Source organism: Erythrolamprus reginae, chromosome 2, assembly GCF_031021105.1.
Source record: "Erythrolamprus reginae isolate rEryReg1 chromosome 2, rEryReg1.hap1, whole genome shotgun sequence".
NCBI classification, from domain to species: domain Eukaryota; kingdom Metazoa; phylum Chordata; class Lepidosauria; order Squamata; family Dipsadidae; genus Erythrolamprus; species Erythrolamprus reginae.
In genome coordinates this window covers 8,315,264-8,341,356 of record NC_091951.1, presented here as the reverse complement: position 1 = coordinate 8,341,356, position 26,093 = coordinate 8,315,264, and the positions used below count along the sequence as shown (strand labels likewise).

At 43.6% G+C, this 26,093-nt stretch overlaps 1 protein-coding gene across 1 annotated transcript; it reads left to right on the top strand.

Moving 5' to 3' along the window:
* Positions 1-121: 121 nt before the first annotated feature.
* On the top strand, positions 122-14,409 carry LOC139159660 (zinc finger protein 420-like). Its single transcript, XM_070736977.1, has 5 exons — positions 122-433; positions 1,346-1,484; positions 5,017-5,090; positions 7,887-8,013; positions 10,548-14,409. Exons 2-5 carry the CDS (start codon positions 1,385-1,387, stop codon positions 12,872-12,874), a joined length of 2,628 nt encoding a protein of 875 aa, XP_070593078.1. The 5' UTR covers positions 122-433; positions 1,346-1,384; the 3' UTR covers positions 12,875-14,409.
* The last annotated feature ends 11,684 nt before the right edge of the window (positions 14,410-26,093 follow it).

Below are 26,093 nucleotides of genomic sequence, written 5' to 3'. Positions count from 1 at the left end.
AGGCGCATGCGCGCGGCTGCAGCTGAGCTGTTGGGCTAGGCTGGTTGGGCTGGGAGGAAGGTGTTGCGCGGGTCCTGGGCTCCCTGCTTGGGGATCGCAGCTGGGGTGAAGGGCGAAAAAATCCCCTTCCTCACTGTTTCCCCCTGCAGCTCTCTAGCTAGGCATCCGCGGAGGCTCTTGGCTAGAGCCCGGACAGCTCCCTTCGGGAAGCCAGAGGATCGAAACAAGTCTGGTTTCTTACGGGACAATTGCTGGCACGGAAGGCTAGTCTTCAAGGGTCGGTCCGAGGGAAGCAGAGCGCCAGAGAACCCCGCCCACCTCGCCAAGACCCCGCCCGTCAAATCATCCCTGACCCATCCCCGAAAAGATTTAATCTTGGTCTTTGGTGCAACGCTTCCAAACGGCGCCGACTAAAGAAGCATCTTAATACAAGGTGGGTCTCTCTCTCTCTCATCTGGATAGAAAAGAAACAACATCCTACTGTATGTTAATGCTACAGTTGAATGCCAGATTTTACATACTGTAAATCCATTTAATCTATAATCAACCATTTATAACTGACAGCCATTTCTATTGATTACCGTGGAAATGTCCCTCTGCTGTTAGATCTTTATTATGTTATTTATGCTAATGTATTTTTATTATTAGTTGAATAATAAAAATACAATAGTATCAATAGCTTTTCTACCTGGAAAAGCAATTTACTATTAAACCATAGGGCATAAATTTAGTGGGGGGGAGTTTAGTTGAGTATGAATAATAAGTAATAAATATTTGCCAGTATTATCTAATAGAAGAGATAGGAAAATCGTTATAGTGATTCAGAGACCACATTCAAGTATCTGCCATCCCATGACTGGCCAGCAAATGGAGCTCTTAAGACCTCTCTCTCTCTCCCTCCTTCTCCCTCTCCCTCCCACCCTCCCTCTTCCTCTCCCCCTCTCACGGTTTTACGTGTCCCTTCCTCCTTTTTCCTCTTTCTTATCTTGGGAATAGAATGGAACATTGGATAGAGCATTGTTTCCCAACCTTGGCAACTTGAAGATATTTGGACTTCAATTCCCAGAATTCCCCAGCCAGCAAACAGTTCTCCATCACTGCTCTATAGGGTCGTCTTGAGGGAAGAAGTTGAAACAGTTTAACAGTCTGTAGAGTCTACGGAGAGGGGCGGCATACAAATCTAAATAATAATAATAATAATAATAATAATAATAATAATAATAATAATAATATTTTCACCCTCTTTGCATACAGTGTACAGATTCTCAATGGAAGGCTGGCTGAAGTATGGAACTAGAAGCCTTAATAAGAACAATAATTACTTATTCCATTTTATTTACTGCAGAATTTGCAGCGACACTGGTGCTGGAAGCCTTTGAGTTAAATGGCTGCTGAACACCTTGGAGAAAAGGGGAATGATCTCTCCTTAGAGATGCTATTTGGGAGGATCCCTCAGGAAGATCCATCTCAGACGAGACTATCAGGTAAAGGCTCCTTAGGATAGCAATTGCATTTAGACTTATATACGGCTTCACAATGCTTCCCAACCCCTCTCTAAGCAGTTTACAGAGTCAGTTGATCGACCTCAACAATCTAGGTCATCATTTTACTGACCTTGGAAGGATGAAAGGCTGTGCCAACCTTCAGACGGTCAGGATCTCAGGATTGAATTTAGCCTGCAATATACAGCAATACAGTTTTTAATAGGAAAGTGAACACAATAACAAGGGGACACAATCTGAAGTTAGTTGGGGGAAAGATCAAAAGCAACATGAGAAAATATTATTTGACTGAAAGAGTAGTAGATCCTTGGAACAAACTTGCAGCAGACGTGGTTGGTAAATCCACAGTAACTGAATTTAAACATGCCTGGGATAAACATAGATCCATCCTAAAATAAAATACAGAAAATAGTATAAGGGCAGACTAGATGGACCATGAGGGCTTTTTCTGCCGTCAGACGTCTATGTTTCTATGTTTCTATGTTTCTATATATATATTGCTGTATAGAGCACTGGTGGGACCACATTTGGAATACTGTGTTCAGTTCTGGAGACCTCGCCTACAAAAAGATATTGACAAAATTGAACGGGTCCAAAGATGGGCTACAAGAATGGTGGAAAGTCTTAAGCATAAAACGTATCAGGAAAGATTTAATGAACTCAATCTGTATAGTCTGGAGGACAGAAGGAAAAGGGGGGACAGGATCAAAACATTTAAATATGTTAAAGGGTTAAATAAGGTTCAGGAGGGAAGTGTTTTTAATAGGAAAGTGAACACAAGAACAAGGGGACACAATCTGAGGTTAATTGGGGGAAAGATCAGAAGCAACATGAGAAAATATTATTTTATTGAAAGAGTAGTAGATGCTTGGAACAAACTTATTTTATTGTTGTTAGCCGCCCCGAGTCTTCGGAGAGGGGCGGCATACAAACCTAATAAATAAATAAATAAACTTCCAGCAAATGTGGTTGGTAAATCTACAGTAACTGAATTTAAACATGCCTGGGATAAACATATATCCATTGTAAGATAAAATACAGGAAATAGTATAAGGGCAGACTAGATGGACCATGAGGTCTTTTTCTGCCGTCAATCTTCTATGTTTCTATGTTTCTAACCATTGCCACCATCACAGCTCCATATCTTTTAAGCCTCCGACTTCACTTTGTCCAAGTTCCTTTAATTGGTGAATTCCTTTTCCTTTTTTAATTTACTCTGGTTATAACATCACTCAAGAAAGTCTGGTGGCAGCATGTAGTTAAAAAGGAATCGGTCTTTCTCCTGGGCTAGCGGTCCTCAATCTGTGGCTTGAGGATCTGTGGATTGTTGTCACAGGGATTTTGTGAAGGCTGGAAGAAATGTTATAATTGAAATCTTGGAGGTGCATGGCCACAATAAGGTATTTAAAGAGAGTCTGTGGTGAAGAAAAGGTTCAAAGCGACTGTGCTGGGCTGTTCCAACTGAGAAAAAGGTAAAGTCTTCGGAGAGAGGCGGCATACAAATCTAATAAATTATTATTATTATTATTATTATTATTATTATTATTATTATTATTATTATTTAATAACTATTTATTGTTGAGGGGGAGGAGGACACTCAGCACACCTCCAAAGGACATGGGGAAGGATCTTCAAGTTCTATGGTGAAAACAGCCTCCCCCACCTTTTGTAGGGCCGAAAATCAGCTGGCCAGTGCTGGATATGGCTCCGCGTGTCACCTTCGGCATGGCTGTAGGGCTTTTACCTTGCTCAAAATTAACAGGCAGAACCTTGTATTCTTCAGTACTTGGTTCCAGCAGATTGTGTGGTCTCCACTCCTAAATTGGGTTAGGGAAGAGATCTGAAAGCACATAATGAGTCTTTCAGTGATTGTCCCCATTGAGCAAATGAAGATTGTATTCCCATAGTCTCACCTCAATTAAAAGGGGTCCAGAGATGATCCACTGACATGTTTTGTTGTTGAGACACAGCCACTCCCTCCATAACCTTGACTAATAATGAGCAGGTAGGAACTGGACAATCATCTGCTCAGTCTAGGGTGGTTTACTTTCAAGATGAAGTGTTTCTCCACCTACTTCAAGAGAGGGATTCTTTCTTACTTACTTCTTATGCAATCAGCTTCCTCATTCTTCCCTGGTCATCTCCAGCACAGGCAGAGCTTCTGTCATTTCAAGGACCTTACTGTTGTGGTCCATTGGCTGCCAGCACAGCTAGCTGCAGAGTCAAATGAGGAGGAGGTTGAGGGAGAGCCTGCTTGGGAGTCTTTGGAAGGCTCTGATAAGGAAACAGCATCAGAGACAGAGGCAGAGATGGGACCTTCTGTCCTCTCCCAGATGGAGAGGCGGCTGTCTGTCTTTGGGACTTGAGTCGAGTGAGGGGCAGGAACAGATGGGCCCCATTCCAGATGTGCATATGCCTACTGTACAAAGGAGAGGAGAGCAAAGGAAAACAATAAGCCGTCTCTCAAGGAAAACAGACTTAGACTCTAGCTGGGAAATAAATAACAAGGATGTGTGAGTATGTGGTTTTAACAAACAACCATTCACTTTTTAGATAGAGCAAGCAATTCGGATTTGTTGGCCAGGTCTGTTGGAACTACAGTAATTACATTTGATTTTTGTTTATCCACATAAATAAAAGACTGTTCCTACCCTGTTTGAAAAGGGACCTCCGCTGGATCTGGTTTGGATAAAACTCAGCAGCACTTTTTTGTGTGGATGTTGATAAAAACAGTAGGATTGTCAACATGATCCACCAATGTCCGATAAATGACCTGGACGAGGGAGTAGAAGGGGAACTAATCAAATTGGCAGGGGTAGCCAACACCCTAGAGGACAGGCTCAAAATACAGAAAGATCTAGACAGATTAACACTATGGGCCCGCGCTAACAACATGATGTTCAACGTCGACAAGAGCAAAGTCCTTCACCTTGGTAAAAAAAAAACTAGACACACATACAGCCTGGGAGTAACCCCACTTAGCAGCAGTAACTGCGAAAGAGATCTTGGAGTCTTGGTGGATAATCAACTAAACATGAGCCAGCAATGTGCAGCAGCGAGCAAAAAAGCCAATACAATCCTAAGCTGCATCAACAGAGGGATACACTCCAAGACCAGGGAAGTATTAATACCACTCTACTACGCCCTGGTCAGACCACATCTGGAGTATTGCATCCAGTTCTGGTCACCACACTTCAAAAGAGACATTGAAACTCTGGAGAAGGTGCAGAAAAGAGCAACCAAAATGATCAGGGGTCTAGAAACCAAGACTTAAGAAGAGAGACTGCGGGAACTGGGCATGGATAGCCTAGAGAAAAGGAGGGCCAGAGGGGACATGATCATTAGATTTGTACATGTTGTATTATTGTTGTGAGCCGCTCCGAGTCCTCGGAGAGGGGCAGCATACAAATCTAATAAATTAATAATAATATAATTATAATAATAATAATAATAATAATAAATGGAAGAAGAGTGTTTTTATAACAATTAGTTCTTCTTTTTTTCTCACTGTCAGAGACCAAAGCCACATTGATGGTATCTCCTAGAACATTGGTTGTCCGTGGTGGAGCACTTGGTTTTCCAAGGAAGGTAGGAAAATATTTCCCTCCTCAAACTGCTAGCGTCTAGCCCTATCCAAAGTAAAGTAATCGAGCCCAGTCCAAAATGTGGGGAGGTTTTTTGTTTTTTGTTTTAATAAACAGCTTCCTGATACTTTGGTAAGAAGTCACACAGTGCTGCATATATGCAGGTAATTGAAGAGAAACTATCTTGCACTTCAAAACTTTGGATGCTGAATGGAATGTACTTGGTACCGTAATTCTGGGTTGAACGCTGCCGTACATTGCCATGCAATATTATTGATCAGCGGTCTTAAAAATCACAGGTTAAAAATTATCTAAATAACATTGTACACAGATGTGGATGTGAAAACTAGAAAGAAATTAGGATGATAAGTTGATCTGCTTAGGAGGAAGCACAAGGTTCCCTTAGGTTGATATTTACATTATGTAATTACCCTATTTTCCCCCAAAACAAGACATCCCTCGATAATAACAGGACTGCCTTCTGCCGCACGAATCCCAGCAACCGATTAGGTCCCACAGAGTTGGCCTTCTCTGGGTCCCATCGACTAAACAATGTCGTTTTGCGGGTCCCAGGGGAAGAGCCTTCTCTGTGGCGGCCCCGACTCTCTGGAGCCAGCTCCCCCCAGAGATTAGAACTGCCCCCACCCTCCTTGCCTTCCGAGTCTACGGAGAGGGGCGGCATATAAATCCAATAAATAAATAATAAAATAAATAAATAAACTCCTTAAAACCCACCTTTGCCGCCAGGCATGGGGGAATTGAGATATCTCCCCCAGGCCTATACAATTTATGCATGGTATGTTTGTACGTATGTTTGATTAATAATGGGGTTTTTTAAAATGTTTTTAAATGATTAGATTTGTTATGAATTGTTCTGTTGCTGTTGTGAGCCACCCCGAGTCTACGGAGAGGGGCGGCATACAAATGTAATAAAATAAATAAATAAATAAGCTCAATCAGCTTTTGAGTGCATGGCAATAAGGTTAAGCGCTTATTTCAGGGTTAAAAAGAAAGGCAGGGTCTTATTTTGGGATAACACGGTAATATCCACAATATATCTACTCTTGCTCTAGTCGTCCTTCCTTCAATTAGGCTTTGATTTTTAAAAATGCAACAAGATTCATTTTTATTCTTAAAAAGTTCAACAAAGTATATTTAAATTTATTTTTAGTCTCCCCAGTAACAAGGTGATTTGTTCATGTTTCACCTGTGTCCTCGGACATTAATAGAAGGGTGTACAACAAGTTACGTTGCTATTGTACATTACATCAGTGTTTCCCAACCTTGGCCACTTGAAGATATCTGGACTTCAACTTCCAGAATTCCCCAGCCAGCATTTGCTGGCTGGGGAATTCTGGGAGTTGAAGTCCAGATATCTTCAAATGGCCAAGGTTGGAAAACACTGCATTACATAATTTAGAATTAGCCAAATTCACAAAAGAATTTGTAAGAAAAACAGTTTTTTAATTATATTTCTGTTGCAACAGGTCCCCACTTGAACAGAGAAATGATGTCTCCAAATCAAAAAGGGCAAAGTCATCATATGACTTCAGCATATTAGTACAAAACCATATCTTTAGCACATAACAAAATAACTCCACATATCTTTAACACATAAGAAAGTAACTCCCTAAGTAACACCTTATGTAATATATTGACATCCTCTTATAGTGTTTGCCCAGCTTGGAAAGTGCCTATCCATCCATAATTGTCCATCATCCTGACAACTGCGCACTTCCTCAAGTTACTTCGGAGAGGGGCGGCATACAAATCTAATAAATTATTATTATTATTACTCTTCTTAATTGGTCAGCATATCTGTTTTCCATATTCTGGTAGCATATATCTGTTTATACTGTAACTACAGAAGGAAAATTGTTGTGGTTGGCTCTGGCCCAGCTCCTGCCCCTAGGAATGTGGAGGTGGATGCAGGAGAAACATCAACATGTCATAGGCCTGTTTTATTGCCGACAGAGTCAGGTAGTGAAGTTTCCTCGGAAGAAGAAGAAGGTGGGGGTGACTTGGAAGAGGGGAGTTTGGCAGACAGCCCAGGAGGAGATCAATCATACTTATCATCCCTGGATTTTGAACAAGAACTTATGACATCCACGCATGCGTAGAATAATACATAGGAGAGATCAACTGAAGGATTATTACAGGAGATAAGTGAGGCCACCTGTGGTTGGATGGGGGCTGCTGTAATTAGTGCTACAGATAAAAGAGCAGCCTGCTGGTTTAGCCTCGTGGCAGTTTATCCGATTCATAGTTTCGTCAGGATCGTGGTTTTTGCTGTTCAAGATTTTGTGTGGACTTTCTGGACTTAAGAATTGGACTCAATTTCCCAGTTATTGGGTGAGAAATTGGATTGCATTTAACCTGTGCCTTGTTTGTACCAGAAAATCCCTTTGACATTTAAAAAGGGAGCTGTTTCTGTTTTTCTGTTGATAAAGACTTTTGGGTTTTCCTTCTATTATGTGGTATGTGTCTTTCTGGACTAATTACCCTGTAATTACGGGCGGTTGGGACACGCCGCAGAAGAGAAAATTACTAAGTAAAAATACATTTCATTTACATCATCATAAAATGGTTGTACTATGGTTCTCATTACATGTCCCATTTCTTACAAGAAAAATATTCCATTTCTCACAATCCCCCATTTTCAATCAGAGGCTCAGAATTGAGGGCAATTGCATATTGTTTCTGGTTGGGAATCAGATTTGTTCTTTAAGAAAAAACTTTGTTTTCATTATCCAATTGTTTCTTAAGAGGGAATTTGTAAAATGTGTGGTTTCTGTTTCAGAATTCTGTTTCATTTGAAGATGTAGCTGTGTTTTTCTCTCTGGAGGAGTGGACCCTGCTGGATTGTGAACAAAAAACCTTGTACCAAGAGGTCATGCTGGAAAACGCAAAGAACGTAGCCTCCTTAAGTAAGGAACTCATACTTCTGTAGCCTGAAATTGTGATAGAATGTATTTTCTAGCTAGCCAAACATAAACAGCTGATTTCTTGGTAAATGCTGACCTCTAGTTGCATGTATATATCTGTTTGGTCCATTAAGAAGGGCTAAAATTATCAGTGAGGCTAGCAAAGATGTTTATTTATTTATTGGATTTGTATGCTGCCACTCTCCGTAGACTCGGGGCGGCTAACAACAATGTTAAAAACAGCATGTAACAATCCAATCCAATACTAAAATAACTAAAAAAAACCTTATTATAAAACCAAACATACAGACATACCATACGTAAATTGTAAAGGCCTAGGGGGAAAGAGTATTTCAGTTCCCCCATGCCTGATGGCAGAGGTGGGTTTTAAGAAGCTTACGAAAGGCGAGGAGGGTGGGGGCAATTCTAATCTCTGGGGGGAGTTGGTTCCAAAGGGCCGGGGCCGCCACAGAGAAGGCTCTTCCCCTAGGTCCCGCCAAGCGACATTGTTTAGTCGACGAGTCCCAGAGAAGACCCACTCTGTGGGACCTAACTGGTCGCTGGGATTCGTGCGGCAGAAGGCAGTCCCAGAGATAATCTGGTCCGGTGCCATGAAGGGCTTTATAGGTCATAACCAACACTTTGAATTGTGACCGGAAACTGATCGGCAACCAATGCAGACTGCGGAGTGTTGGTGTAACATGGGCATATTTGGGGAAGCCCATGACTGCTCTCGCAGCTGCATTCTGCACGATCGGAAGTTTCCGAATGCTTTTCAAAGGTAGCCCCATGGAGAGAGCATTACAGTAGTCAAGCCTCGAGGTGATGAGGGCATGAGTAATAGGGCCGCAACTGGTGCACCAGGCAAACCTGGGCAAACGCCCTCCTCACCACAGCTGAAAAATGTTTCTCTAATGTGAGCTGTGGATCAAGGAGGACACCCAAGTTGCGGACCCTCTCTGAGGGGGTCAATGATTCCCCCCCTCCAGGGTGATTGACGGACAGATAGAATTGTCCTTGGGAGGCAAAACCCACAGCCACTCCATCTTATCAGGGTTGAGTTTGAGTCTGTTAACACCCATCCAGACACCAACAGCCTCCAGGCACCGGCACATCACTTCCACTGCTTCGCTGACTGGACAAGGGGTGGAGATGTAGAGCTGGGTATCATTTGCATACTGATGATACCTCACCCCATGCCCTTGGATGATCATGGATGAACATGTCTGCCAAATTTTGGAAATGTAATCAAGATACCAGGCACATATTATCATATGGAGTGGACATGCACAAAGGCAAAAAATGTTTGGATGAAAATGCATACATAGTTAGGAAAAAATGTTAAAGCAACACATAGATTATCAGCCAGAAATATTTTTATTAAGCATGCTACCAGAAAAAGGACCATATACTTAATACTGCATATCTTGACAGCAGCAAGAATTGTATTTGCATGGCACTGGAAAAATGAAGAAAATAGAGCAAGGGTGTCAAACTCACGATGATACATTATCATCCTGTAACGTATCACAATTATTCCGGCATCGCCAAAATGGGGGTGGACGTGGCCAGTGTATCACTCCTCCGACCTGTGGGCCACTAGTTTGACACTCCTGAGGTAGAGGAATCATAAAACAACTAAAAGGAAGATGAGCTGGAGGGAAGGTTTAGAAACATAGAAACATAGAAGACTGACGGCATGATCCATCTAGTCTGCCCTTATACTATTTTTTGTATTTTATCTTAGGATGGATATACAGTGTTCCCTCGATTTTCGCGGGTTCGAACTTCGCGGAACGTCTATTCCACGGTTTTTCAAAAATATTAATTAAAAAATACTTTGCGGTTTCCCCCCCATACCACGTTTTTTCCCATCCGATGACATCATATGTCATTGCCAAACTTTCGTCTGCCTTTAAAAAACATTTTTTTAATAAACTTTAATAAATAAACATGGTGAGTAATAATCTAAATGGTTGCTAAGGGAATGGGAAATTGTAATTTAGGGGCTTAAAGTGTTGAGGGAAGGCTTGTGATGCTGTTCATAGCCAAAAGCAGTGTATTTACTTCTGCATCTCTACTTCGCAGAAATTCGACTTTCACGGGTGGTCTCAGAATGCATCCCCCGCGAAAATCGAGGGGACACTGTATGTTTATTCCAGGCATGTTTAAATTCAGTTACTGTGGATTTACCAACCACGTCTGCTGGAAATTTGTTCCAATGATCTACTACTCTTTCAGTAAAATAATATTTTCTCATGTTGCTTTTGATCTTTCCCCCAACTAACTTCAGATTGTGTCCCCTTGTTCTTGTGTTCACTTTCCTATTAAAAACACTTCCCTCCTGGACCCTATTTAACCCTTTGACATATTTAAATGTTTTGATCATGTCCCCCCTTTTCCTTCTGTCCTCCAGACTATAAAGATTGAGTTCATGAACTCTTTCCTTTCTTGACAGTGTTCAAATAAGGGCTTGCAACAATGATGCCAATGATGCAACAATGATGTTAGTTTTTCTTTCCTTCTCTTTGAAACAGGTGATGGATGGGAAATGGAATGTTCCGGCCAAGAGACAGCAGCACCTTTGCCAAAAGACAAAAAGGAAGTTGTGGAGAAGTTTTCTGGAAAGCCAAATCCTGTGGAAACACAGTTAAAGGGGGAGCCGGAGAAATGCTCTGCTTTACCACGTGCAGATATCAACGTCTTCTTAGCCAATGATGTTTACCAAAAACGAGAAGAGTGTCCAAGGTGTGGAAAAGTAGCCACAGTTATATCAGGATTGTGCAATGGTTGCAGAAGCCACATCGTAGAGAAACAGAACGAAAGTGGCAAACGCTCCAGAAGGACCTTCCTCCTTACTTTATGTCAGAGAATACAAGGAGAAAAACCATACAAATGTCTGGTGTGTGCAAAATGCTTCAAAGATTTAAGTCATTTTACTTCTCATTACAGGGTCCACACGGGAGAGAGGCCGTATAAATGCACGGTGTGCGGAAAGTCCTTCAAGAATCCAAGTCATCTAATTTGCCATACTAGGATCCACACGGGAGAGAAACCCTATAAGTGCGCCGAGTGTGGCAAATGCTTCACCGAGTCTCGTTCCCTCACTTGCCATAAAAGAATCCACACCGGGGAGAAACCGTACAAATGCAAAGAATGCGGAAAGAGTTTCAATCAAAAACATAGTTATACGGTGCATAACCGAATCCACACAGGGGAAAAACCCTATAGGTGCTTGGAGTGTGGAAAGTGCTTTGCTGAATCGAGTTCCCTCACTTGCCATAAAAGAATCCACACTGGGGAAAAGCCATATAAATGCACGGAGTGTGGCAAATGCTTCAGCGAATCAGGTTCTCTCGCATCTCATAAAACACTCCACACAGGGGTGAAACCATATCAATGCCAGGAGTGTGGGAAGAGTTTCAGAGCTTCAGTGCTACTGGCTTCCCATATAAGAATCCACACTGGGGAGAAACCGTATAAATGTATGGAATGCACCAAGAGCTTCCGTTCTGCAAAGCATCTTAGTTTCCATAAAAGAAAGCACACCGGGGAGAAACCATATAAGTGCCAGGAGTGTGGAAAATCCTTTACTGAATCAGGTTCCCTGACTTATCACAAACGGATCCACACTGGAGAAAAACCCTATAAATGCCAAGAGTGTGGAAAGAGCTTCAGGGCTTCAAGTTTTCTTACCTCCCATAAAAGGATCCACACTGGAGAGAAACCGTACAAATGCACGAACTGCGCCATGAGCTTCAGTCAAAATTATCAGTATGCCATACACAACCGAATCCACACTGAAGAAAAACCATATAAATGCATGGAGTGCGGAAAGGGCTTCCACAAGAACAGTCACCTTACGTACCACAAAAGGATCCACACCGGGGAGAAACCGTATAAATGCAAAGAATGTGGAAAGAGCTTCATCCAGAAATATCAATACACTGAACATAACCGAATCCATACTGGGGAGAAACCGTATAAATGCACGGAGTGTGGGAAGAGTTTTAGAGCTTCCAGTTTTCTTACTTCCCATAAAAAGTTCCATGCTGAAGAAAAACCATATAAATGCGTGGAGTGCGGGAAGCCTTTCACTAATTCGGGGTCTCTTGCTATCCATAGGAGGATCCACACTGGGGAAAAACCATACCAATGTAAGGAATGTGGAAAGAGTTTTAGTCAAAAACACCATTATACTAGACATAGCAGAATCCACACTGGGGAGAAACCATATCAATGCATGCAGTGTGGGAAAAGCTTCACCGAGTCACGTTCCCTTACTTGCCACCAAAGGATTCACACCGGGGAGAAACCATATGAATGTGCTGATTGTGGACGACGGTTTACGGAATCCCGTTCTCTCACTTCCCATAAAAGGATCCACACTGGGGAAAAACCCTACAAATGCCTGGAGTGTGGAAAGAGCTTTAGAGCTTCAAGTTCTCTCGCCTCCCATAAAAGGATCCACACTGGGGAAAAACCCTATGAATGCAAGAACTGTTTCAAGAGTTTCAGGCAAAAATATAATTATACTACACATAACAGAATCCACACTGGGGAGAAACCTTACAAATGCATGGAGTGTGGAAAGAGCTTCCATTCTCAAAAACTTCTCCCCACCCATAAACGGATCCATACAAGGGAAAAAACACATCAGGGCAAGAAATGTGACAAAAGCTTCAGTCAAAAGCATTATACTGAACATAACACAATCCACACTGGAGAAAAACCTTATCAATGCATGGAGTGTGGGAAATGTTTCACTGAGTCGGGGTCCCTCACTTCCCATCAAAAGATCCACACGCATGAAAAACCATATAATCCTATGGAAAATGGTATTTACTGTCAGGGTTCCAAGTAACACCCCCAACGAAAGAAAACTCCAAGGCTTGAGTTTCCTCAAAGTTCCATTTTATTAGAGATGTCATGGTGGCACATCCGGGAAAACCCGAATCTGAAAGCTCCCAAGTTATCCCCCCCTCAAAAGAAAATCCAAAGCCCTGTTCCAGCACCCAAGTCCATCAGATGGTCCAATCAAAGTCCCACAAGTCCATCACATGGTCCAATCAAAGTTCCACAAGTCCATCACATGGTCCAATCAATGTCCCACAAGTCCATCACATGGTCCAATCAATGTCCCACAAGTCCATCACATGGTCCAATCAAAGTCCAACAAGTCCATCACATGGTCCAATCAAAGTCCCACAAGTCCATCACATGGTCCAATCAAAGTCCCACAAGTCCATCACATGGTCCAATCAATGTCCCACAAGTCCATCACATGGTCCAATCAAAGTCCCACAAGTCCATCACATGGTCCAATCAAAGTCCCACAAGTCCACCACATGGTCCAATCAAAGTCCCACAAGTCCATCACATGGTCCACTGTCCCAACTGGAGATGCCTCCTAGGCACACTCCTCTAGGTGCAGGGCAGCATGACCTTGACTCTCAGAGGCACACCTAAAAATCCAATGCCCGAGATAATGTCCAGTGCTGACAGCCCCCCTCCAATCAATTATCAAATCCTGCAATGAGATCAGGAGAGCAGCATAAGGGGGTTAACCAATATCACCTAATCACCCCTCGCTCCCAGGGAAACCCTTTGGCTTATCAGGATATTCATCATGAAATTGCTTCACTAACCTGCCTGCCTTCAAATCTCAGCTTGTAACCCAAGTAGCTTCAGGCAAAAGGTACCCCTTCCAATGAAGGAAGTATTGTAACCTTCCTCTAAATAATTTAGAGTCTGTTGTGGTTAGCTCTGGCCCAGCTCCTGCCCCAAGGAGTGTGGATGTGGGGGAGACATCCACATACTGCAGGCCTGTTTTGCCCCCGGTGGAATCTGCTGATGAAGGCTCCTCTGACCAAGAAGACATGAGTGACAGGGAGGAGGAGAGTGTGGCAGACAGTTCAGAAGGAGATCAATTCTCTAGCTCCTCCTTGGATTCAGAACAAGAGTTAATGATACAGCCACGCATGCGGAGAGCGATGCATAGGCAGCAACAACTGAGAGATTATTATCAAAGAAAATTAGGCCACCTGTGATTGGGTGGGGCTGTGGTGATTAGTGAGGCTGCTATAAATAGCAGCCTGTGGGTTTGGCCATTGTGGAGGATTATTTGATCGTTGTGTTTCGTGACTGCTTTACTGACTTTGACCTTTTGTGTGCTGATTTTTCCCCGCTTTGAAACTAAACCAGAGCAAAGTGTGTTTCACTTTGTGAAAGAAGGAGGACTGTGAATTGCCTCACAGCTGCAAGCTAAGTATCACAGAACTGATAAGGGACTTGTACAAATTACCAGTTTGTTTGGAGACGAGTGCTCTTTGCTATACCAAAAGAGGGCTTAGGTTAAGGGAATTTTCATTATAAAGAACATTGTTTTGAATTTTCAAACGTGTGCGTGTCTGAAATTTGTACCTGTGAATTTTGGGGAGGAGTCTACCAGAGAGCCCGACAGAACAGAGTCTAATCTTTGTTTTACTTCATAATGGGTTTCCCCTTCTACCACGGTAGGTTTAGGAGCTGGTCAGGTCTGTGACATTAATTTTGACCCTTATGCTGGCTTTAACAAACTGCGATGAAAGATAGGATGTATTTTCTCTAATATGCATGGGAGGCTAAGCTGAATTGTCACTAGGTTAATCACTTCGACTATGGGGAACGGACCTAAGAATTTATGTCCTAGCTTTTTGCTGGGCAATTTCAGTCTGATGTATTTAGTTGACAGAAAGTCCCAATCTCCCACATGGAACGAAGGTTGGAGAGATCGGTGCTTGTCCATTTATTTATTTATTTATTTTATTTATTTATTTATTGGATTTGTATGCCGCCCCTCTCCGGAGACTCGGGGCGGCTAACAGCAACAATAAAACAGTGTACAATAGTAATCTAATACTAAAAACGATTAAAAACCCATTAATATAAAAACCAAACATACATACACACATACCATGCATAGAATTGTAAAGGCTAGGGGGAAAGAGTATCTCAATTCCCCCATGCCTAACGGCAGAGGTGGGTTTTAAGCAGCTTACGAAAGGCAAGGAGGGTGGGGGCAATTCTAATCTCTGGGGGGAGTTGGTTCCAGAGGGCCGGGGCCGCCAGAGAGAAGGCTCTTCCCCTGGGTCCCGCCAAGCGACATTGTTTAGTTGACGGGACCCGGAGAAGATCCACTCTGTGGGACCTAACTGGTCGCTGGGATTCGTGCAGCAAAAGGCTGTCCCTGAGATAATCTGGTCCGGTGCCATGAAGGGCTTTATAGGTCATAACCAACACTTTGAATTGTGACCGGAAACTGATCGGCAACCAATGCACTTGCTTCTTATATGCTTCTGTGGCATTTGCTAATGCTTTTTTCGTATTCTCTCAGCCCTTCCTCCAGTCAGTTAAAGGTATTGAGGAGGGTGGTTTCCTAAGCAACTCTGGCATGGGGAAAAATCCACGGAAGGGGGCAATCTGGTACTGCTATGCACCGGGTTATTAATGACCATAAGTATGCCCTGTTTTCCTGTTGGTAATCCATATTGCACTGTATATGCTGTTCCACCATTGCATTTGCTTGTTTGGCCATGCCATTCATACTCTAATGGAAAACTAAGCTAAACCCCTGTGTGGATCCAACCAATCTGAGGATTGTTTAGGAGACAGTTTTTGAAAGGTTTGGAGGGCTTTAAGGTTTTTGTGATTAGTCCAGACTTCAAAAGGCACTTTATCCCCTTCAAGAAAGTGTCTCCCAGGAAAGGAGGGTCCAGTAGACTGCATTGGCTTCTTTCTTCCAAAGGGCCCACCTCCTCTTGGTGTCATTCAGTTTTTTAGACAGATATGCACAAGGCAGAAGTTGTCCTTGTGGATCTTTTTGTAAGAGTACGGCAACCACGGCTACATTCCTTGTGTGTCCAATCACACTTGGCCAATAAAATTCTATTCTAGTGTCTTCTGGACAATGACCTTCTTCTCTGGGTCTGGGTGTTGGAGGATAGGTCCCTCTGTAAAGAGTCCTACTTGGGAAGGGGAGTAGACGGTCTTGACCTAAATTGGTGGGTCACCCACACATCCACACACCTGATTCCCTCTGTGACTTTCTTGTCTTCCTCCATCTTTCCTGAATCTTTGCGCTGCCCAGTTTCAGATCAACATTTGAGGCTCAGGACCCTGGACAGCACCCCAGAGTTTGGGGGAACTAGTTATGAATTTTAAAGAGATTTAGGTTGATGTCAGGGTTCCAAGTAACACCTCCAATGAAAGAAAATCCCAAGATTAGTAGAGATTTCATATTGGCACATCTGAGAAAACCGGAATGTGAAAACGTCTGGATTTTCCCCACCAAAAGAAAGTCCAAGTCCCAGCACCCACATGTCCATCACATGATCCAATCAATGCACTGTCCCAACTGGAGATGCCTCCTAGTCGCACCTCTCCAAGTGCAGGGTAGAGTGACCTTGACTCTTGGAGAAAGGAATGTTATTGTGACTATACAAAAGAATGAACTGATTTAATGACACATTGCTTCAGTCCTCTAGCATCATCATGTAATGCATCAGTGACCATTTGAAAAGAGGACTTATCTAAGTTGTGAAGGCCACATTGAACACTTGTAAGACAGGAAATGAAAATATTACTTTTCCTTAATAAAATATTACATCATGAAATTGATTCATTCTTTTTGAATAACCACATATACTGTATCTCCTCAGTCTCATACAATTCACCCCTCCCAGTTTCTCACAATCCAAAATTTATTTATTTATTGGATTTGTATGCCGCCCCTCTGAGGACTGAAGATCCAATGCACAAGATGGTGTCCAGGCCTGACATTTACCCAACATCAAAGCCTGTATGAGCTTAGAAAAAAATCATTCGAGAGAAATCCATAAAAACAGACTGGAACCTTTTTCCGGACTACAACTTTATGCTGGGGTTGGTTTTATTTTTTACCACAATGAAATTTTAGAGAGTGGACGATAAGGAATGATGATTCTGAAGAGAAAGGAGAATAATTACAAATGGTTACTTCAGTGCTATTAAACATTTTTCTTTACATAGCCTTGAATCTAGTCTTTTTTGGAAGATCTACTATGACACCTTTCAATATTTATCTCTTAATCAATTGCTGCTAGAATCATCCTGCAGAGTGACAATACAGCAACTTTGGAGTTTTCTCTCTTTGCAGCCAAAACCTTAATTTCTTTATTATTATTATTATTATTATTATTATTATTATTATTATTATTATTATTATTATTTTATTATTATTATTTTATTATTATTATTATTATTATTATTATTATTATTATTATTGTCAGTACAACACAGCAAACGAGATCACTATGCTGCATTTTGTATTTCATCATCAGTCGGGCATTTCCCAAGCACCTAGGACTGCGTGATGTAGTGATGAATTATGTTTGCCGATCCCAGTATTATTATTATTATTATTATTATTATTATTATTATTATTATTATTATTATTATTTAGATTTGTATGCCGCCCCTCTCCGATGACTCGGGGTGGCTCACAACAATAATAGAAACAATATAACAGTGAAACAAATCTAATATTAAAAATAAAACATATAAAACCCCAGCAATTAAAACCATACAGCACATACATACCAAACATAAAATATAAAAGCCTGGGGGAGGATGTCTCAGTTCCCCCATGCCTGGTGATATAGGTGGGTCTTAAGTAATTTGCAAAAGACAAGGAGGGTGGGGGCCATTCTAATCTCTGGGAGGAGTTGATTCCAGAGGGCCGGGGCCGCCACAGAGAAGGCTCTTCCCCTGGGGCCTGCCAAATGACATTGTTTGGTCGATGGGACCTGGAGAAGGCCAACTCTGTGGGACCTTATCGGCCACCGGAGGTATTCTGGTCCAATGCCATGTAGGGCTTTAAAGGTCATTACCAACACTTATTGTGACCAGAAACTGATCGACAGCCAATGCAGGCCACGGAGTGTTGCAGAAACGTGGGTGAATCTAGGGAGCCCCACGATGGCTCTTCCGGCCGCATTCTGCACGATCTGAAGTTTCCGAACACTTTTTAGAGGTAGCCCCAGGTAGAGAGCGTTGCAGTCATCGAACTTCGAGGTGATGAGGGCATGAGCGACTGTGAGCAATGACTCCCTGTCCAAATGGTGCAGCAGGCAAACCTGGGCAAACGCCCTCCTCGCCACAGCCGAAAGATGGTATTCCAATGTTAGCTGTGGATCAAGGAGGACGCCCAAGTTGCGAACCCTCTCTGAGGGGGTCAATAATTCCCCCCCCAGGGTAATGGATGGACAGATGGAATTGTCCTTGGGAGGCAAAACCCACAGCCACTCCGTCTTGTCTGGGTTGAGTTTGAGCTTGTTGACACCCATCCAGGCCCCAACAGCCTCCAGGCACCGGCACATCACTTCCACTGATTCATTGACTGGACATGGGGTGGAGAAGTATAACTGGGTATCATCGGCATGATCGTTATACCTTTGATCAGACTGTTAATCACAAAAGTTGTAAAAAGAACACCTTTTCTGTGTTCTGTTTACTCTTCTGTTTTCTTCAGTGTAATGGGATAAAAAGCTCATGATGGTTCTAAGGCATAGATGGAAAATCTCCGCTTTGTTGTGATAATTTCTTAAATAAAAATGTATAATGGTTTTCTCTCTTTCATGGATTAGTCTGAGGAGTTGTTTTATAAAGTGGCAGTGTCCTAACTTCATTATTTCTCTTTTAAGTGCACTTTTAATACATGCAATGGGGCAGAACAGGAATCTTAGCAGTGTTCCAGAATTACAAAGTGGAAGATAAAAAGTGTTCTTTCTTGGTTCTCTAATAATATTCTCCACCTAATTATTGAAATATGATTGCATGTAGATTGCATGTGTTGAATTCCAATCCTATAGCTCCTTAGGAATCCTACGCAATGCAGAAATTCTTTGATTTAAAGGGAAGTCTAAATCATTGCTAGATACAATATAACTTTTCTGAGTTAGAAGAGAAAGCATCTCAGTCATGAAGGATGGCTCAGTTGGCCATTTTGGGGGCTCCCTGACCTCTAGCAGCAGTCTGCTGTCCAAAAATGGGCTGCCTAGGGCCTCCGTGTGGCCCATTTTCAGTCAGCAGAGTGCTCTATGGGGACTGCATTGAACTGGATTACAGTTATGTGACCTCAAGTAAGTAGCTGATCTGGATAGAAAAGAAGCAACATCCTACTGTATGTTAATGCTACAGTTTAATGCCAGATTTTACATACTGTAAATCCATTTAATCTATAGTCAACAATTTATAACTGACAACCATTTCTATTTATTACCCTGGAAATGTACCTCTGCTGTTAGATCTTTATTATGTTATTTATGCTAATGTATTTTTTATTATTAGTTGAACCTTACTTTTTTTACCATTGAATTTCATTTTGTTAGATAGTGCCCAATGTTCAATACTGTCAAGATCCTTCTGTATCTTGAGCCTATCTTCTGGAGAGTTGGCTATTCATTGATTCCTTGGTATCATTTCCCAGCTGCTCCTTTTCCCTTACAAATTTGTTTTACACACACACACACACACACACACACACACACACTCAACTGGGATCCATCTTTTTGGAAATCCATCATTCTTGATCAGGAACTCCAGAAAACTCTAGTCAGTCTGACTGCTTCTATATGAAGAGTGGGATGTCAACTTCCAGGAGTATTATTCAGTATCACATTTCACCTTTTAATACTAAACTAAAACTCCATAACATAAAAATGTTGAATATATCTACAGTTTTGATAATTCTTTGAAAAACCCCCTCAGCTGCCTATCTTCATTTTCTCTGAAGCTTGCTAGCTAATGCCACAACTAGGGAGGTAGGGGCACTTGGGAGAGGAAGAGTGCTGGGGGTGTGAAAGAATGTGGGAATTCAGAGAGTATGGACACTAACAGGAACCAGAGGTCATCTTCCTGCCTTCAAGAACACCAGCCCTGGGAAATGAATTTACAGCAGTGCCTGAGGCACAGAGTTCCCAAAACATAGGAACAGAACCTGATTGGACTACTCTCACAAGCGGAGGGTTTTGGAAAGAAGGTGGGAAAAACATGGAGGCTGATTGGAAAGATGGTTAATTGACAAAGCAGAACTGCCAGCCAGATGTGATTTTGGGCAGCTGACAAAATGGAGTTGAGAGTGGGAGGGATTTTTGTTGTATCCTGGAATGGCTACCTTGTAACGCTGTAAATAGTTTGTTCCTCTTTTCCAGCGCTGTCTGAGCCCAAGCAGGAAGTCGCTCCTGATTGGCTCAGACGCGGCCGGCTCTCGCTTTGGCGGGAACCGCAAAAGTATAAAAGAAGCGGTTTCTCCCTGCAGAGCCAGTCGGTACTCGCTGAACTGTCACTTTACTTGCTGAGCTGTCACTTGTTCTCTGAGCTGAATAAAAGTACCGATTGCTCAAACCCTGTCTCTGGGTCTACTTCACTGGCGACGAACGAATGGAAGAACTTCGCGTGCAACATGGACAAAATCCAGATCGGCCAGGCTCCAGAACTCTTCGATTCCGAGAAAATGACATGGGACGAGTACATGGCCACCTTCGAGATATTCCTCGAGGCGGCGGGAATGCAGGACGCCGGAGCCGATCGCAGACGGGCTATTTTTCTCAACTACTGCGGCGCAGAGATCCGTAGACTTGCCCAAACTCTCACCGAGCCAGAACAAGCAAGAGCCACAGCGTGGGACGTCCTTCAACAGAAACTAGCGAGCCATTTTAAACCAACCAGACCAGCCATGGTTTACCGGCATCAATTTCACATGATGGCTCAGAGAGAAACCGAGTCAATCAGCCAATTCACAACGCGGCTTCGAACGGTACTTGCTCAATGCAAGTTTCAAGACCCGGAAGCTCGCCTTACCGACGCCTTGGTTTTCGGCATGAAGAACAACTCGGTGAGAAACAAACTCCTCACCGAAGAAGAGCCGACGCTACAAACCGTAATTAAATTAGCACAAACCGCGGAAGCAGCCGACGCAGCGGCAAGAGAATTAAAGGAGCACGGAAGGCGAGAAATCATTGCCAAAATCAACGCCGAGTCTCCCAGCGCCGAGGGAACAGACGACCTCAGCCAGCCGACTAGAAACGGGGACAACTGCCTCCTCCTGCAAGACCAGCCGAGACATCCTAGAGCTACTCACCCAGCCCCCTGCGCGGGCTGCCGGGGAAATCACCAGCGCCATCGATGCCCCTTCCGAGACGCTACTTGCCACCGTTGCAACCGGAGAGGCCACATCGCCATCGCATGCAGAGCAACGGCACCAGAAGAAACGTTTGCCACACAACAATACCAGCGACCTCAAAACCAACCCCCCCAATCGCGAGAAAGGAGACCGTTCCGCAGCTCGGGTCAAAGGAACTACTCAAGCGCTAACCGCGACTACAATAGAGGTAACTCTAAATTTTCCGTGAATAACACGGCAACCAAAAAGGGGGCTAAAATTGTTATCTCATTGTTACTAAATAACCAGCCTTGCTCAATGGAGCTGGATACGGGCTCGAGATATACCATCATGCCCTGGGAAAAATTTAAACTATACATGCCTAAGGTGTCTAAGGCTGACTTAACTCAAACCTCATTGGTGATCAGAGACTTCCAAGGGGGGGTAATCTCGGTCCTGGGAACAGCAAATGTACCTATTGCCTTTAAGAATGTGAAATGTACCCTTCCCATGCTTATTGTGACGGGGGCCAAACACTCCCTGCTGGGTCTAGCGTGGATGGAACCGTTGGGGATCGAAATTTCGGGTGTGTGTAATGTAAACTGTGATAATATGCCTAACTTTGTGAAAGAGTTCCCTGAAGTGTTCAGCCCCACCTTGGGATTGTATAAGGGACCCCCTATATCTTTCTCTATCGACCCAAAGGTCCCACCGGTCAGACTGAAACCTCGCAGGGTTCCCCTTCCGCTTCTCCCCAAGCTGGACATGCAGCTGGACAAACTCATTAGTCAAGGTATTTTGGTCCCTGTGGAACAGGGGCCATGGGAAACTCCCATAGTGACACCATTGAAGCCAGATGGCTCTTTAAGAGTTTGCGCTGATTACAAATCAACCTTGAATAAGGCACTCCAACACCACCCCTACCCCATCCCGGTCGTGCAACAACTCTTACACTCCCTGGGGGAGGGAAAAAGGTTCGCAAAGATCGACCTGGCCCAGGCTTACCAGCAGCTTCCGGTCGATGAACAAACAGCAAACGCCCAAACGATTGTAACACACAGGGGGGCTTTCAAATGCACGAGGTTACAGTTTGGGGTAAGCATAGCCCCAGGAATATTCCAGAGCATCATGGAACGCCTATTGTCAGGGGTAAATGGGGCAATTCCATATTTTGATGACATCTTAATTGCAGGGGAAAACCAGGGGCAAGTGAACAAAAGAATAAGGGAAGTACTTAAGAGGCTACAGGACAAAGGGTTACGAATCAAGCCTGATAAATGTGTCTGGGGAACTGACAGTGTTGAATTCCTTGGGTATAAAATAGATAAGGAAGGTATCCACCCCACAACAGAGAAGCTGAGAGCAATTAGAGAAGCCCCAGAGCCACAAGATAAGAATGAGTTGCAGGCATTTTTGGGCCTCCTTAATTTTTATTCCGTTTTTTTAAAGCAGAAGGCAACAGTAGCAGAGCCTCTCCATCGTTTACTCCAGAAGGAAGCCCGCTGGACATGGGGGAAAACTGAACGTGAAGCTTTTTCTCAGATAAAAAATTTAATAACTTCTAAAAGTGTAGTAGTCCAATATAGTGCTTCACTACCCATTAGGCTCACGTGCGACGCTTCGCCGTACGGCATAGGAGGAGTCTTAGCTCACGTTCTACCGAATAAGACAGAGGCCCCAATAGCATTCTTTTCAAGAACCATGACCAGCACAGAGAGGAATTATAGCCAGTTAGACAAGGAGGCTCTAGCATTAGTGGCAGGGGTAAAGAAGTTTCACAATTACATTTTTGGGAGAAGCTTTGAGCTAGTCACTGACCACAAACCCCTACTAGGCCTGCTAGCCCCCAACAAGCCCACTCCACCTTTTATGTCTCCAAGACTAATCAGATGGGCCCTTTTCCTCTCAGGGTATCAGTATGAGCTCACCCACAAGGGGGGGAAGGAAATCAATCATGCAGACGGCCTCAGCAGATGCCCCATAGCAGACTTGGTAGAAGACCCTGTTCCTGCCACAGATGTGCTAATGATAGAACTCGAGGAAAACCCACTAACCACAGCAAAAGAGGTAGCTGCACACACGCAGCAAGACCAAATCCTTAAACAAGTGGTGAACTGTGTTCTAAAGGGATGGCAAAATGATATTGTTAAACCTGAATTGTGTGATTTTAAGAACAAAAGGCTTGAATTATCATATGTAAAAGGTTGTTTGCTGTGGGGGGATAGAGTGATCATCCCCAAACGCCTAAGGGAAAAGGTACTCAAAATGTTACACGTGGGCCATCCTGGGATTGTCAGGATGAAGAGCCTAGCAAGGGGGCATTTATGGTGGCCAGGGCTTGATGCTGATATTGAAAGTTGGGTTTCAAAGTGTGACCCGTGCCAAGAGTCTAGGCCCAGTCCCCCCAAAACAACTCCGGCTGAGTGGGAACAGCCTGCTGGCCCTTGGTCTAGGATCCACATTGATTTTGCTGGCCCAGTGGGGTCTCAGTACTTCCTAATAGTGGTTGATGCTTTCTCCAAATGGTTGGAAATAATAGCAATGAACAACATAACCACAAGTGCCACTATCAAGGTATTGAGCAGACTGTTTGCATCCCATGGTTGCCCTGATCTATTAGTGTCTGACAATGGACCACAACTAACAGCCAGGCAATTCGAATTATTCCTAGATGGCCTAGGGGTCAGACATGCCCTCATCTCGCCTTACTCGCCCTGGGCTAACGGGTTGGCAGAACGTTACGTAAGGGTGGCAAAGGAGGCATTGCACAGGTCAGGCCCTGGAGATGTGCAACAGAACTTGGACCAATTCTTATTAACCCAGCACATTACCCCTAACTCGCACACACATGTAAGCCCTGCAGAGTTATTGATGGGGAGAAAGTTGAGGTCACCATTAGACAGGTTAAACCCAAGGTTCTGTGTGAATAATAACCAAATGTGCATGAAACCAGAAAGAGAAATGTATTTGGGTCAAAATGTATATGTAAAATGCTTTGATGGAAATGTAAACTGGATGAAGGGAATTATTGTTAAGCAAAACGCACCCAAAACTTATATTGTTAAACTGGAGGATGGTCGTTTGTGGAAACGACACATAGACCACATTCGGAAACGAACTGAAAACCAATTGCAACAACCCGCTGACTCGGACTCTCCCCCTTCAACAGACTTTTGTACATTGCCCGAACTAAGAAACACGCAAAGAGACTTATCGGGCCAGGGGGAACCATCCAGCGACGCCGAGCCATCCTCGTCCTCCGAGGCCTTCGTTGGGCCCGCCAGGCCAAGTCCGCCGCACCGGGAGAGCGGCGGCGAGCCATCCTCCACAGTCAGTGGCGAAGGAGAAAATGGACTGCGCAGGTCAGCGCGAGAGCCTCGAAGGCCTCACCGATTGGACGACTTCGTCACGTGGCTTTCTTGATGGATGAGTCCAACTATGAGGGGAGGGGTGTTGTATCCTGGAATGGCTACCTTGTAACGCTGTAAATAGTTTGTTCCTCTTTTCCAGCGCTGTCTGAGCCCAAGCAGGAAGTCGCTCCTGATTGGCTCAGACGCGGCCGGCTCTCGCTTTGGCGGGAACCGCAAAAGTATAAAAGAAGCGGTTTCTCCCTGCAGAGCCAGTCGGTACTCGCTGAACTGTCACTTTACTTGCTGAGCTGTCACTTGTTCTCTGAGCTGAATAAAAGTACCGATTGCTCAAACCCTGTCTCCTTCAATTTTGTACCTTTTTTGGGCTTTGTAGTGGCGTTTCCTGTACCCATGCAAGAGCATGTCCTTTAATATTGTATTGGCTGTTGTCAGATTCCTATGGGGTCATGTAGGGGTTATGTAGGGGTCATAGCTAGCTCAATAGGCAAAAGAGAAAATGCAAATCCTAGGTGTTCGTCTGAGATAATTTTGTCAGTCTTTTGTTTGTTGCTTATCTAAGTTTCTGTCTTGACCCAGTCTTTCTGAATGGATTACCAAATTTGCATTTCTAAAAGTTGATCTCAGTTTCTGCTTGGGGGGGGTTTGGTGCTTGTTTCTGTCTTTAAGAGCATATTTCTCCTTTAGGGAAATGCAAATTCTGCCTTTTTAATATTTTCCAAAATAATTCATTCTCCCGTCTGTGTGTCCCATATTTATTTATTTATTTTCATTCCCCCGGGGGCGTGGGCTCACACCCTTATATGATTTCTGCATAGGTTTTTCTTCAGAGATTGCCTTGCTCCTGTTACACTCAGCACCTCTAGTAAAAATACCTTTTTAATTTGTTTGTTTGTTTGTTTATTTATTTATTTATTAGATTTGTATGCCACCCCTCTCCGAAGACTCGGGCGGCTAACAACAATAAAAAAGACAATGTAAACAAATCTAATATTAAAAATAATCTTAAAAACACCAATTTAAAGAACCAATCATACATACAAGCATACCATCTATAAATTCTATAAGCCTAGGGGGAAGGGAAAATTTCAATTCCCCCATGCCTGACAACAGAGGTGGGTTTTAAGGAGCTTGCAAAAGGCAAGGAGGGTGGGGGCAACTCTGATATCTGGGGGGAGTTGGTTCCAGAGAGTCAGGGCCATCACAGAGAAGGCTCTACCCCTGGGTCCCGCCAGACAACATTGTTTAGTCGATGGGACCCGGAGAAGGCCAACTCTGTGGGACCTAACTGGTCGCTGGGATTCGTGCGGCAGAAGGCGGTCCCGGAGATATTCTGGTCCGATGCCATGAAGGGCTTTATAGGTTATAACCAACACTTTGAATTGTGACCGGAATCCGATCGGCAACCAATGCAGACTGTGGAGTGTTGGAGTAACATGGGCATGTTTAGGAAAGCCCATGATAGCTCTCGCAGCTCCATTCTGCACAATCTGAAGTTTCCGAACACTTTTCAAAGGTAGCCCCATGTAGAGAGC

What these genes read in the sequence shown, in the direction of transcription:
- LOC139159660 (XM_070736977.1), top strand. Translation starts at nt 1,385, where the DNA reads ATGGCTGCTGAACACCTTGGAGAAAAGGGGAATGATCTCTCCTTAGAG. An exon ending in ATCTCAGACGAGACTATCAG is followed by an intron (nt 1,485 to 5,016) that starts GTAAAGGCTCCT and finishes TCTCACTGTCAG; the next exon opens with AGACCAAAGCCACATTGATG. An exon ending in CACTTGGTTTTCCAAGGAAG is followed by an intron (nt 5,091 to 7,886) that starts GTAGGAAAATAT and finishes TTTCTGTTTCAG; the next exon opens with AATTCTGTTTCATTTGAAGA.